This window comes from Caloenas nicobarica, chromosome 12 (genome assembly GCF_036013445.1).
Source record: "Caloenas nicobarica isolate bCalNic1 chromosome 12, bCalNic1.hap1, whole genome shotgun sequence".
NCBI classification, from domain to species: Eukaryota; Metazoa; Chordata; class Aves; order Columbiformes; family Columbidae; genus Caloenas; species Caloenas nicobarica.
The window spans coordinates 7,811,533-7,827,628 of record NC_088256.1 but is presented as its reverse complement, the minus strand read 5'-3'; the positions used below and the strand labels follow the sequence as shown (position 1 = coordinate 7,827,628).

General features: G+C 37.8%; 1 protein-coding gene across 1 annotated transcript; it reads right to left on the bottom strand.

The window, feature by feature from the left end:
• Positions 1-1,900: 1,900 nt before the first annotated feature.
• On the bottom strand, positions 1,901-15,565 carry APOOL (apolipoprotein O like). The gene is made up of 9 exons (XM_065643630.1): positions 15,514-15,565; positions 13,506-13,610; positions 12,769-12,888; positions 11,207-11,261; positions 10,618-10,716; positions 9,833-9,924; positions 8,025-8,111; positions 6,988-7,144; positions 1,901-5,874 (listed from the first exon to the last, which is right to left on the bottom strand). Exons 1-9 carry the CDS (start codon positions 15,523-15,525, stop codon positions 5,777-5,779), a joined length of 825 nt encoding a protein of 274 aa, XP_065499702.1. The 5' UTR covers positions 15,526-15,565; the 3' UTR covers positions 1,901-5,776.
• Positions 15,566-16,096: the final 531 nt, after the last annotated feature.

Below are 16,096 nucleotides of genomic sequence, written 5' to 3'. Positions count from 1 at the left end.
AAGGAAGTCTGTGAAAGATCGACTGCGTCGACGTTTAAGTTAGCACAAGCATTGATTTTTAGGATGGTGCGCTCGAAATTTCTCCGTAACTGATAAAATCCCAACATGGACTTCTTCATTTGGCAGGAACTAAGTGCTTATGGAAACATGCCAAATGTACTTAGATTAACGGCAAAAGGTAAACTTTAACCTTTACCTTTCAAAGGATAAATAAGGATCTGTAAAAATCAATGCCTGGCTAATCCCTGAAATAATCCTGCTTTGGCTGAAAACCCAACAGTACTTAATTTTACAGCAGACAATAAAACAGATTCTCAGTGCTGCCAGCAGACTGCTTTACCAGAGATCCCAGAAATATCGATGTTAGGACTGCTACAAATAAAGCCTAAAGTGTTACCAACACTCACACCCACGATAGCCTCAGTTTAGACCTATTACCTGATCCCAGCAAGGCATTTCCTTCAGTAGTTTTGGTAAAAACAACATCCTACAGCCCATCAACGAAAGGGCACAGAACTTATTGCACCTTCTATGATTCTACGACCTGGATTAATGGTGTTCCAACTCAGAACCCGCAAACGCACCTTCCTTTCACCACTTTCGAGGCAGTGATGGAACTTCCATTTCCCTCTCCTTTCTTTTCTCCTTCTCCACCTTATTAGCATGTACTGATACACTCATTTTTTACAACACAAAATAGATCTGCCCACGAGACTTTAAAAAATAAAATTTAAAAAAATAGTGTAAAACCAGGATTTTCTAACTTTCAGATTTCCTTCTCCTTAGCATTTCAGTTTGGTTTGAACTCTTGCTCAGGTCTACAAGAAGAGCCCATCAATACCATTGTAATACAAATGATGTGATAACTTCCAGAACGTTTTAAATTACGGTCTTTCTTGATTGTAGCTTACTGTCAGCACGTACCTGAGCTTTGCCTCTTAGAATCCTGCAATTTAGAATAAAAACTACACACAATCTAGTGCACACTAATGCTACTTTTAAAAAAGCATAGACTTTGTAAGACCCCACTTTCTTTTTAGATTTAAAATACATTTTCTGTTTATGAATGCGATGCAGAAACACTCCAAACTTTCACAAGGTAGCTATACAGATGCATTAAAAAATCCTCACAAGGTTTCCTAAGTTATTCAAGAATCACAATGATAATCTGCCATTAAAACAGCCACAGTACTTATTCACACAATTTTTCTTCTTTTAAGGCGTTACGCTGTGGATTACAGCATGTATTAAATTATTTATGACTCTTGGATTGGCAAATTACTTTACCTGGAAGATTATCATGGAGCCATACTGAGGGAAATATATTTGCTATCTGCCTCGTTCTTTTAACAATACGTGTCATTCCTCCAGTGTGGATAAAAGCCGCCTTTATTCCAAGTTCTGAGCTACAGCAATCTTCAGAAGAAATTACCAAGAAAAGAAAATGGAAGCACTTGTCAACTTTTAAGACACACAAACAACTGAATGCTGAGCATTAACATGTCCTGGATGTTACTTCGGTGATTTCTTCCAGGAATGGACTTTTCAGTACTTCAGGGGTGAAGTTTTTTCCCCAACATTAGTGAAACAGGTGTGACTTAGTCATGTTTGCCAACTAACTTCTTAAATGTACTTTAGGGAAAAGGAATTGACAATTTGCCCTACAGATGAGACAACATACAGAAGTTAAACTTAATTTTTAAAAAGTATCTTATCGCTCTTTATTTTCAGGTGCTTCACAATAATATGACAAAATAAAGTATCACAATCAGGTTTATGTAAATAAAAAAAATCAACAAGTTCCAAATTTCTATATACGAATACAATTGACCATAAATAAAAAACATGCATTAAAACTATTTATATATTACAAAATATCATGTGACCCATTTCTTTAAGACATTGGATTTTTCACAAATATATAACTTAAATCATATAAAAATTACAGTACACATTCTTACTTTTATTATGTTACTGTGTTATTGCATTATGAAAGAAACTTTTAAGTGACTGTTAATGATTCATTTGAGAGGCATTTCAAAGTGTTTCACTGTAAAATAATAAATCTATGTCTTACAATGCACCTTTTCCCATGTACTTATGTTAATTCTTCATTGTTTAACAGGCTAACATACTGGATCTGAAATCTTAAAGAGATCAAGTCAGGCACGTATATTTAAAGTGAGGACTCATAAGCATAGCATAATGTAGATTTGGATTTGCTTTTTTAAAGCCATTGCATAGCACCTTTACGATAAATTATGAACACAGAGATGTGGCTACAGTTCCTTGGAGTGACCTGGAACAAGCCATTTGCAGAGTATTGTATGAAACATGGAGGTTTAGATGTGTGAACTGCAGAGGGCAGGCACCTCGTTAGACCTGACAAAGAAACACTTCACAAACTGGCAGTGGAGTAATAAAGATTCACAGTCACCATTCCAATACTTGTACAAGAGCAGATGAGTAATGTGACTTGGGCTGCCTTCATTTCAGCAAATACACCCCAAACTTCTCTATAATAACCTGCATCTTCTTTGGTACCTTTAGAAATTTCTCTCATCATGTGTTTCACATGACTGACTCTCACAGAAGTTTATGCCAGCAAAGAACTATTATAATATATTCCAGGTTTTACTAAAAAATTCTTTCCCACTACTAATACATCTATGATCTAGGACAGACAATTTAAACTCAGAGATTGATTACTGTCTTTCTGAAAACAGAGAACACACCTACACAGGATACAAAACTTTTCATACTTTTTTTTGCCCTGTTTTCTTTGGCTGCAGATAGGGAAACAGTTGTATTTAGCTATATCTGTTTCAGTGCCAAAACCCAAGTCTCTAATTTTAGTCCCAGCTTTTCAACCATGTAGGGATATTAAACAAAAACTGCTGATAGAGAAACAAACAAAACATTACCTTATCCTGTAGAAAAGAATAAGAAAGTTTAGTTTAGTTTTTTCCTCTCAACTGACAAAAAAAACTAAACTAAGTAGCAGTTAGTTAAAAAGCTAAAGTAGCAGGCGAACCCCGTCCTGGAACAGATCTGCACCAGGTCACTCCTCTCGTCCACCAACAAGAACCAACCCAGCACAGGGACACCATTTTATCTGCTCTAGAACCGTATTCCTCATACTGCTTGTTCATCAGAATGGGTGGGAGCAACAATTTTAAGTTATCATCTCCCAGAAAATCTAAGACTTCTGAATGACAATTTGACTCTGAGGCATAGTTCTATTGCAATTTTGCCCTACAGAGTGATTTGTTACTGAAATACAGCCTAACGACAGTTTTGTGTATCATGTCTACTTACAGCACGAACTTCCTGTAAAATCAGGGCTTGTAACACAAACTGCTTGTATGAAACATCTAATTCTTGACTGTCTAACCACTGAGGTGTCCAGTGTACTTCCTGCAGACCAGACACTTTCATCTGTCGCAAGAGATTTGAGTGGTAATGCCCTTAAAGTACGGAAAGGACCGGACCAGACCAACTCTTGTTCCTTCACAAGTGTCCAAGGCAACTTCTCTCCCTGCTCCCAGACTAATTCATGTGCATCGTTTTGCACTATGTACCTAAAAATGGCACCAGAGTAAACCCCTACAACATCCTTGCAAACCCGCATCATCTTACCTTTCTAGTTGACTTGTTGTGGTAGCTTATCATTTGAAGGACATGAATTAGAATTTAAATAGAACTTAGGAGTAGAGCAGATGTTTTTTCTTTTATGTTTTTTACCCAGAATCTGATCAAAGGGAGACAGATAATACAATTTCTGCCATCCACTCTTGGGTTTGAAAATGATAATTTCATTTTCACTTCCTGCCTTATGTCTTCTTCTGTTTCCCTGGAAATGGTATATGAAGCCCAGCCATCTAATTTTTCTACTTCTCTCTCTGTGATGGAACACTAAATGTGTCTTGTCCAGGAGCTCTGTGAAGATTAAGTTAATATCGCTCAATTGCTGCCTGAATTCTGACAGTTTCCTGGGCCTTAAGAGATGATTACAGAAACAAAACACATTAAATTCTAAGTCATCTGTCCCAAGCAAGTTTAACTGATAGAATTCTCCTTTAAACTTGACATTCACTGACTTCACCTTCTGTTGGACTCTGTATAACAAAGCCCACCACTTTGCCTGAAATTTGGACTCCAAAATATCAATACTTCACTATTTCTGACTCGTCATAAAAGCCTTACTTACTCTTTTGCTCATTCACGATTTGCACCATTGTGCAGAACCTCCTCACAGCTTCTGCTAGTCCCACCGTGACACCAGGAATACTCTGCCCACAATGCAGAGACACCTGCTTTGCATTAGTGGCCTTAGAAGACGGAACCAGATTGTGAAACCTCTTCTTATGCAGAACAGGAGCAAATATCCCTTCGCATCCCAGTGCTGAGAACACATCCACATGAAGCAGCATTTCTTTTCAGGTTTAAGTTCCAACCAAACTATGTTTGCACAATTTGTCCTTGTTCCATGCCCGGTCACCACCCCCCCAACTTCACAACAAAGCACATGTTTTCATTAATTGAAAGATAATAGAATTCAACAGATCAAAGGACAAACTACCAGCACAGTGTCCCTCTGCAGTTTATGTATTAGGGAAGTGCCACAGTAGACACAGATGAGATTACCTCTGGGCAGCAGGTGATTATCATTGTGTACTGATAACAAGTCGCACTGTGTTCAAGGAAGACTACCAGATCTATTCCAACCCTTATAAGGGTGTTTTTTGAAGAGAAATGGAGGATGAATAGAAGGGGAGCGAAATACACAATGATAAAAACAGTGTTTGAAAGTTTCATCCTACAAAACTTAGTCAATTTCTCATGTTGTTCTTATGGAAAGAGACAGAATGTCACAGAAATCCTACCAAGATCAATGGGTATTGCATACAAACTTCTGGGAAGAAAAAGTTGGCTGCCTATTCTGCATTTTTAGTATCTGTCAGCACTTTAAACCTCAAAACTACAGGAGGTTTCCAACTTCCTTAATACTGCTAATGCATTCTATATAAAGTGAAACAGTATCAGTTTCCTGGATTAAGCAATTTGCATACAATTCCTCAAAGTAGTAGAAGTATGTGAAAAGTAATGCATAGTCTATAAAGGATGTCTTAGAGTATGTGTGTTTTTCCCAACTTAAGTGAAATTTAAATACACAAGAAGCATGCAGGACAAGAAGTTGCTTCCATTTACCTTTGTGAAAGAGACAAACAACATCAAATGACTTTGCAATGAAAAAAAAGGTGACTCGTTTATACAAGTGTTAAAGCTAATGTTATTTGTAACATACAACAACCAACTTTTAAGGGTACTCGGACCAACAAGATGTTACACTTCAGTCCAGAGCTGAAAGAAAAAAGACAAAAGAAGGCTCTGCAAACCCCACCCATCGCCACCTTCTTTTAGATCAATGAATATCCCAGCCCTATGGAGCTATGTTTACATTTTCAAATATCCTTTTGAAGTGACATTAACAAGCTTGGCACAGAGAAACTTCATTGTGAGAAGACACTGACAAATCTCATTTTCCCAGTGTCTCACTAATGACACCACAACGAGTGAATCCTCACTGCTTATAAGTAATGAGAAACAAACTATTCACTAAACAGAATTATGATGGTCAATACTACAAACTGGGATATAAGAAAATACCTGATTAAATTATACCTCACAGAGTGTGTATTGTAATGATTACTCCTTTCCTTCTTCCCTCCCCCTTATCTGTAATACTTTGCAAAGACTTGTAAGCAGATTTGTCTTAACTTCTAGTACTGTACATGTCCACATCTTCTGGGCTGGACTGACCGTGGTCCACAAGCTTTGGATCAGGCTTAAACTTTGGTGTCTTCACTCTTCCTGTTAGAGATATTAAAGAAATGTAATTGAAATATATATATATACATATTTGAGCTGTGGGGAAAAAAAGCTTATTGACACATTTTGATTATTTTTGCATTACCAAACACAAATGATCAAGATACGTATGTTCTCATTAAAACTATGTAAGTGATACAGGATGATGAAGGCACGTTGTAATTATTAGCATAGAGCAGTGGATGGAGAGCAGGTCTTCCTCCTACTCTCTAATACATAAAAGCATTAAAGATAATGTGGCCTGAAGCTAATGTACAATAAAAACAGATTAAAGTATTCCACGAACCAAATCAGGAAAAATACAGGTGCAAAGGTATATTCTAGTGAAAGAAAAAAAAATATTAAAATCCTATCCAAATATGTTCTGCTTGCTTTCCAGAAAAATAAACATTGTGCTAAAGAACACAATAAAAAGTAAGCAAGTTTAAGTGATGAGTAAAATTCAGAATTTTTCCCTACAAAATATAACAATATTTAAAAACAAATTTAGTTATACTTTAACAGGTAATTCCACTATTTATCTTAGCAATTGGCCTATGAAAATATTTGTATGTTACGTATGCTGTTACACGATCTAGTCGATTATCTCAAGTACTTTAGATGCACGAAGAACACCACTGCAGAAAACCTAACAAAATAAAATCACGCATTCCTCTTTTACCAAGATCTGAAGATAAAGAACCCATACAGCGAAATGAACTGTAATTCAAATCAGCTGTTCTCACAAAAATCCAGCAGTAATCCTTTAAATTGTACTTATGGTATTCTGATAACAGATAATTTAAAGTAGGTATTTAACAGAAATACTTGATGATACCATCTCATTGGTAACAATATGCAGTCCACGCCATCCGGAATGAAAGAAAACATTATTGAGAACGAACAACAGATATACAAGAATTCTGATACTGTGACAGAGTCCACAGTGAGAAAATTATCACCTCCCTGAGGCTCTGAGGTGTATATTGACAGTTTGTGCTATGACAGTCTGCTCCATGTTAAAGCAAGGGTAACTACAAAATTAAGTCAAGTAAATCAGAATTTGAATTGGATTTGTGTGTTGCCCTGAGATAACACTTGACATTTTTACTTCACCTGATGAAGGCACTGGGTCTTTATTACTCCAAGACTCTACTGGAGAAAACTCTGTTCTGTTGAATGATCTTGACTCAATAGCAGACTCAGGTTTTGTACTAGAAATGTCTTTGGTTTTCTTATCTTCTTGGGCAACTGATTTTGACTCCTGTGGCAGCTGTGAACCAAACATTAATTAAAAAAAAATGCACATGGCTATATGCTTAAAACATTATTGCAAAATAAAGATTTCAAGTCTGAAAGCTTATCTTTCATGAAATTACTTTCAGATATGACATCATACAACGATATTCAACTGGCAATGTTGAAGTCAGCTGCATGCAAGGGACATGGCTGGAAAAAAAAATGCATGAAAGAACCCCACAGTTCAGATACAGTAACTTCAAATACACATGGAAGGAAGTTTACTTCAGTCTGACACTGTGCTTTTACCTGAGACCCTTCACAAGGAAGTCTCTGTTCATTTACAGATGAGGAACCTACAGTCTCACACAAGACTGAAATAGCATTTAGTATTCACAGAACACTTGCTACCCTTAGTTAACAGAAGATGGAAAGACAAATCATAGTAACATCTTAGTAATCAAAAATAATACATTGGTTTGGGAACAGGCTTCACCCAGGCCAAAAAAAATATAATAGAAGCTGTCTTTACCACAATTCTTGTTTTGCTTTCATTTTAACTACATTTATCTGAATCTCGTTTTCAAAATTCAGAATGCAATTTGCACTCAGTGGAAATACAAGGCGAGGACTGCATACAAATAATGACCATAGATTTAAAGCAAAAGACTTCTAAATGTTAATATAACTGAGAAACTTTCATTTTCTTTAAAAAGAGCAAAAAAAATCAGTGTCTGAAAGGTATAACAAATATGACGTGAAACACTGAATTTACAAAATATCAGAGGGGTTTTTGTGCCTCACTTAATGCAATCAGTAATCCTAAACAGTATCAGCAGAATAGTACTTGACATTCTCATTTACTTCTTCCATCCTTTGAATTTCTGAGTTAGTCATTACTTCAGGAAGCCTACCTTGGTGACATCTTCCTTTTTTGCCCACAGTGATCGCACAGCTTCATAGGTTTGATGGCTTGCAGAAAATAACTTTTTCCCTGTTACCTGTTTTTTCAGAAAAACGTAATTAAACAACAGCTTTAAAAGTACTAAGATACACAGACTCTTCAAATGAAATGCATCTTCTTTGCATGAGGACATGCTTAACCCCATACTAAGACATTCTAATCATCTGCTTTTCAAGATCTAGCACATATTTCTCTTACATCAAGCAAATCCTAAATAATGTTTAAACTGGTATGAGAAATCCACAGGTAGCATCCACATGCTACATCCACATGCTACATCCACCTACTAAAAATGAAACCAAAGTCTGATCAGCAAACAGTGTTTTGGCAATATTTGCACCATAGACTGGTACAGCAGCTTTAAAGGTTCCAAATTTGTCTGAGTCTCTTGGAAATTATCAAAAACAGTAACGCAAAAGGAAAAATCCCCGACATGCCCTGGCCCATGTCAGTGAGTAGTGCTTTGCTTTCCCAACTGCCAAATCCTTCTATTTTCGAAAAGTAACTTTGTAACACAGCGATAACTATGGAGTCCCTTTACAAATGCTCTGTAGAAACACAACACTTCACAGCTGCAAATACAAACAACTGTGCAAAAGGTGAAACATAATTTAAGCAGATAAAAACCAAGGATTTAGCTGCCTGAGACAGGTTGTAAGGGACAGCGTAGCATTCTTTTCCAACTCTCTATCTCCCAGCCCTGACATTTACATCTTACAATAAATGAGCCAAGAAATCGCGCTGGCTCTGGAGAAACCATAACCCTCATTGATGTGCATATAAGACAAAACCAACAGATTAGTTCAGTGATATAAGATCACCCAAAGATTTTAATCACAGTACAGGTCTTTGAGATATCTTCCGAAGTACTCTGGAAGAACAAAAATCCCAAAGAAAAACATCCCACTAAAATTAGTAACAGTAACAACCGATTCATCAGGATGGAAAGTTAGAGATTCAATAGTAGGTGTTTGGTGGTTGGTTTTTTTTTCAATCAGATTTCAGGATAATGTTCCATAAATCTTTCTGTCAAAACTTAAATCGGATCATTTAACTAAAAGACAGAGAAGCCTCAGAACCAAACACGCCTAAAACCCCTATTTTCCTATCTCACCAATTTGACACAAAAGTGCAGTTTTGAAACAATAAATACAAAGTTCATCAAGGAACTATGCAGAATTCTTATGAAGCAATATGTGCTTTTCTAAACAGGGAAACACTGGAAAACTATAGAGAAGGAAGAGATGTATAAACTTTATATCCTGCTTTTCAATTCACTTTTTGTGTAGAAAATTACTGTGTGCAAACAGTTCTTGCATACAAAATACTAAGTATAGTTCTGCTTTTCAAGATAAACAGCCAGGACATATTTTGCTCAGGTAGACAACTGCAAGGTGACATAATCGGGAAACAAGGAATTCTAACAAGAGACGCAATTGTACAGTATCTCAAATTGCTTATCTATCAAGTTCAGCAAGGCTTTTATTTTATCTGCTGAAATAAAAGTAAATTAAAAAATATCTTCATTTATTTGAGAAATAAGGATTAAAACTTGAGAGGCTATACAACTGCATTTTCAAATTCAGTCATTTTATTCATACTTACAGCTATGTGATTAACACCTGTGATGCATTACATGTTTTAATGAAGATGCACGTGTATTCTGACTCCTAGATGCACGACACTTGAATTAAGTGAAATGGGAATGCTATGACTAAATTAACTGTTAATTCAATATTAAAATGCAAGTAAACTTACCTTAGCAATGACCACTGACTGAGCTGGGTAACAAACAGAAATTCCTAAAGTTGTAAGTCCCAATGGATAAGCAATTTTCTTGAATCTAGAATCTGTATAAAGCCAAATATTTCAAATAATTAGACACTATTGAAAAGTAAAACTAAGCAGCTGTATGAATTGAATGCAATTGTTTAACCCCTAACTATTGTTTACATCAAACTTAACCCCGTAACAGCTGGAGCAGAGAACAGAGTGTGATTACAGTTTAGTACAGTCAGGTTTGCAGGAGATACTGATATTCTGAAGACTGGTTTCTTGAATCAGGAATAATCCCAAATTAGATTTCCCACTATTGTGAAAAATTGCCTTCCGAGCTGAATTCTCTTGTACCTCTTAAGCAAATGCCAACATTCTTTAGCATCTTCCCTCTAAATTCCCTTAATTTTCACTGTATTCAGTAACCCTACCTGTTAATTTGTCTCCAATTTCCTCCCGTAAATACACTGTTTTTGAAAACCCATAATAAATAAACTCAAAACAAGTTCAATTTTCTTTCAAAGCACTTTCAATTTCTGTTGATTCCACCAATAAAAATGACTATATAATCCTGCTCTGTCTATTAGGTCTTAGCCAGCTTCTAGAAGAAGTATTTAATAACATCGCTTCAATTTGTCAGGAAGGATTGTTTTTTAATACTAGTTACATACGTTTTTGCCTATTTTTCAGCAGTCTTTTAAACATTAAAACTACTACCTGCTACATATTCAACACAGCAACAATGAAAATAAGAAAAAAACCCCTACCTTTTCTTGCCAGCACGATGCCAGCTAAGCCTGATATTGTAATTACACCAACTTTGGGAAGAAATTCTGGTGGTGGATTCTTCAGGTAAACATAAGCATCTTAGAATTAAAAAAAAGAAGACACAAAAAGAAGCACAGCAATTTAATTTTAATCCTTTTATTTTCTTTTCCACTTAAGAAATAGAGATGGAAGTGAAATTATGAATATCCAAACCCAAAACCAGTCTAAGACTAGATTTTTTGTTAATGAATGAAGATGTCTTATTTTCCAGGTGCACACTCTGCAGTCTGTGCTAGAACAACAATCGCGGTCCTCAAAATACAGTAAAATTAACCATTTTTTTACTAAGATACTTTTTTTGTGTTTTGTAAAGTGTTAGTCCTTAATAAAGGAAAAGAAAAGCATAGTTTTAAGTTTACTGTGAGTTAATACAGATGAAATACGACGACGCATATTTTGTAATCTCCCAGTATACTATTCCCCTTTTTGCTCTCTCCTGGAACCAGAATTTGTTGTCTCAACCATCTTTCTAAGTCACAAGGAAAAAAACCAGAATGTGCTCAACTCAGGAATACGCAACTTGCCTACCTTTTCCAAATTGAATTGTATCCATTATTCCATTTTTAACAAAAACAAAAGCATCCTAAAAAAAAAAAAGTCAAATCTTAGCAAAAGTAGATGTTTTCAGTACAAAACTACTCATTTGATACATATGGCTCAGCACAATGAGACAAAGAAATATTATGTAACTGAAACCAAATCAGATCCGTGACTTTCTGCATTGGCTGCACTGAGATCTATCCCCTTTTTCACGACCATATTTATATTTTTAAGACTTTCCTCCATATTTCATTTAAAAAAATCTCTTTAATATAGTAAGATCACTTTCAAAATTGACAGCTCAGGAACAAAACTCTAGGGTAGCAAAACATTTGGACCCCAACTCTACAACATATGAAAACTCAATTATCAAATCCAATCTCCTCTTCCCTAGAGAGACTTACCCAGTAAAACTATGTCTTTTAGTTTGTAAAAACGGTGCTCAGTTTTGCTAAAGATAAGCAATATTGATTTGGTCTAAGATCTGTTCTCAATTAGTTTGCATTACTCCCTTCAAATTTGGCAGTTTATTTAATTACAAGTTTTTCTTTATCCAGAAAATAAGCTTCTTCTAGCCTATAATTAGTATCATTGTCCTCATATTGCTAAATAAATTGAGTAAATACACATTCTTTAGGAGGTTAATGAAAAACAATGTCATCTTGAGTTATTTCACCAAAATAATTTGTTTGCAGTAACACAGAATTTGTACCACCAGAGGTCACTGCCAGCCAGTCTCAGAAACACTCGATGATTAAGGAAAGGTTTGATAAAGAGTTTAACTAATTCATTTCAGTTACACAGTCACTGACAACATTTTCACAGATCAATGGAACTGAAATTTACAGAAAATACAGGAATACATTTTGATTTCTTTGCCTTTTTCAAATAATAAGGTCTACTTCGTTTGTAAAAGAAAAATACAAGCATAAAATTTCTTATACTAACAACAGCCAGGGAAAAGTTGTCATTTATCAGCAGTTAAGAGAATGGTGACAGGTATGACATTTTCTTCTATGCCTACAATATTCCATAACAGAGCTGTGAGGTATTTTTATGACTAGTTAGCAATAGTCTGCTTTAACAGTTACTTTGGATACATGCAGTTTGTCTTTCCTAAAGTACCTAAATGGGTCTTTCAGCTTGCCCTTTGGAAGCAGCTCTGCCACTCCATGGTCTGTACCTGGAATTTCAGACTCCTCCACGCCATCAGGTTCTGCTAGAAACAACTTACCTACATAACTCTTGCTGTAAAGTGAACCAAGACATATTTCTGAACCTGACATTGCGGGTTGGCCTAGATCCAGTTTAGCATTGACTGAAGGAGACCTATTTATCTCGCTGCCTTTTGATTCGGAAAACAGGGAGAACACACGTGTTCCCCGTTATAAGCACAGTAAGAAAAATGAGAGAAGGGTTCAGTTTTGCATCTCAAATTATAAGGAACTGCAAAAATACTCCAGAGTGAAGTATGCTGGTTTTTCAGTGTTTTGGTCTAGCGTTGCCAGGAATTGTAGGAAACTTTGGAGGCAGTTATTAATATTTCTTACCCTGCACCATCCAATATAGCGGCCAGTTGTCTGTCTTACTGAAGAAAGTTGCTTCTGCAAGTGACCGGGCTGTTCTTCAATGTATTTTGATTTCAGAGGTGGTGGACAATAAATAGGAAGCTGGAAAGAAAAGCATAACTGTACTGCGGGGAGGTAGTTTTGTACACTGGTTAGTGTTTACACTGAACAGCTTTTTTCAAGACTGCAAATCCTTAGTGTTCCCATCACAGCAAACAAACCCCCTATCTCAAATTCTGCTCTTTAATATTGACAAACTTACTTTACATAAGTGTGACTACAGATTAATTCTTCAGAAATGAAAACGGAAAGTATTGCATAGGTTCTAATAAGTAGAATTACTGAGTACGATAAAAATATCTTTTTTTCGGAAAAAGCATGAGCAAGAATAGTTAAAAGATGCAATGTATTATTAGAATGTGTACAATAGAAAAAGACTATCATTATCAGTAAGTATTACACCCTTTTTACCTTTTCTGGATTCAGTATGGAAATAATGTAATAATGAAAATTAGATAAAACTTGACCAACTTGCTACTGTAACAGTTTGTGGTTTATTTGTGCTACAGTGGTCAGTTATTTAGGAGGGAATTCTTATCATCGCACATTACTTAGCTATGTATTTTATTTACTGGGTGATAGAATTCAACGGAAAGACATGGTATTGTGCAGATTCTTCTAGTGTTACTTTGAAGACCAACAAACTGTAAGATTCTTACCTGATGTGGGTTCACCAGCTGAACTTTTGATTCCTTTTCTGCAGCTGCATATACAGTGATACAGGCAAAGGGCAGAGCAGAAGAAACAGCTGCCAGCTTTGCCACCTAGGACAGACAACAAAAAAGGGACTCTTAATGCAGAAATAAAAATCTCACTCCAGTAAAGCCTGGATTTTACTATTCTGCTGTGTTTGATCAAATATGAGATTAAACAAGTCACTTTTAAAATACCATACGTTTTAGAAACAACTTCTGTCTTATACAAAGATTTTCTCAAGTTACAATGCCTACAAAAGCTAGAAATCACTGACAACAACAGTTGTGTCTAAAATATCACGATTTTGTGTCCAAAGCCATGGTGATGCTTCCATCATCCCTTAAGGTAAATTAAGCCCTAATCAATTCAACATGCAGATACTCCAAGTCAATGAATGATTCTTGTTTCAGTAAAAAAGCACCTCAGTTTTATTTACAGGAATTCTCCACGACATCAGACAAAATGTCATCTCCTTTCCAGTTGAGAGAACATTTCAACTCCTGTCTGTTTGGAATAACCGCATGTCAACAGTACACACAGATACATAGCAATTACTGGAATTAAGAACCACCTGCTTACGCTTTTGAATCCTGTATGGTTGCAAGTGAATTAAAGAAACATAGGTTTGGTCACGAGAGTTTGATGTCTACTTAGAGTATTTTATTTTTCCCAGAAGTTATATGAGACGTGACAGTTGTTAGAAGCTTCTAGCGTCAATCCAGTATTTTAATTTGGGTATGTATTTATTTCTAAGTCTCTAATGAGAACTACAAAAAAACCCCCAAAAAACCACACGCGAGCGCAATGGAGCATCCTTCCACTTCAACTTACTGATACTCCATGAATTTGTTTTGAAAATCTGTCTGCCAGATGGTAACCCAAGGAGTGAAAACTTCAGAAGAATAAAACTCTATTAATTTTTCAGAGTAAATAATAAAGAACACGAAGTCTCACCACTTCACCAAAGGCACTGAATCACTCCTATTTAGGTACTAAACTACACCACTTCAGGACCATCCAGGCATACAGCAAATACAAACATGGTTTCTTCTTTCAGGTGGTTGTGTCATAACAAACTGTGCTAAAATGCTTCACTTTCATCCCTTTGGCTGTCCTCATCTGCGTAATCCTTTTTCTTTGCAGATACATACACATTTTAAACGCTTCACAAAAGCGAACATGAAGAGCAACATATTCATCTATTTGACTACGAAAACTGGAAAACCTGACTAAATATTTGAGCGAAAGCCTGGCTCATTACAGGCACATTTTCCCCTGTTTAAAGACACTACATTATCTCTACAATTAAAGATATTTTAGATACTCGGGACCCTGTTAGATCGTAACAGCGCGATTTTAACATCCCTGTTTTCAGTGGTGCTATAACACTACCACACTTCACAATGCCAGTACCAAACCAGTATCTTGATATTTCATCTCTCGAGTAAGGAAGGGAAGGTGTTTCAGAAGCTGTGAGAACAACCGGGAGATAAATACTTATTTTATCCGCTGCTGTACAACTTAACTGCTTTCTTTAGCCAGCTCTTTCCACCTCAAGTTCTGCAACGGAGAAAGCAACACCGACACCTCTTACTTTCCCACCCTGCTCCACCCGAGCCCCCGAGGCTGCGGGGCCGCCCCCGCTCGGAGCGACCCCGGCCCCTCACCCCCGCGCTGGAGCGGGGCGGTGGTTCGGCGCGGGAAGCGCTGAGGTAACGCCCCCCAAGGCGGTGCCCAGCACGCCGGGCCCACCCGCTACCCCCAGGGCTCCCCGCGACCGGAGCAGCCGCTTCAGCGGCCCGCGCCGGCTCTGACGCGGGGGGAGCGCTGTCCGGAGCTCCCGAGGGGCAAGAGGCCCCACGGGGCGTCCTCCGGCTCCCCCGAGCCCGTGGGTGCCCCAGAGCGGGAGGGGCAGCCCGGGCCGAGGGAACCGCCGCAGCAGCGGCCTCCCCCCCGCCAGGCGGCACTCACCTTGGCCGCCATGTTGGGGACAGCCCCGTACGGCGAGCGGGAAGGGGCGGGCGCTGCGTCCCCGCCGGACCGCCCGGCCCCTCCGCGGGGCGGGAACGAGCCGGGCGGGCGAGTGGCACCGAGTGCGGGGCCTGAGGCGCCCAGGCAGGCCCGGTGCGCCCGGCGGGCGGCACCGAGTGCGGGGCCTGAGGCGCCCAGGCAGGCCCGGCGGGCGGCACCGAGTGCGGGGCCTGAGGCGCGCAGCCACGCCCGGCGGGTGCCCCCTGAGGGAGAGCGCGGGAGCTGGCGGAAGCGGCAAGTGCTGCCGTTCCCTCACCTCCCCTAATTAACAGTCACTAACACACACAGAAAAGCACAAGATTTAAGTGCAGATAATTCGTTTATTGAAGTCCAAATTTACAACTAAAGTTTACAACCTTCCCCCCCCCAAAACAAAAGCTTTGTTTGAATTTAGGAAGAATAAATGTTCTTTTTTTTTTTTTTTTAATAATGTACAGACTATATCTCTTAAATAAGTTAATATCTTTGAAAAAAGAGCAATATGTTCCTTTTTTAATGTTGCAGTGCAACTTACAACTTACAC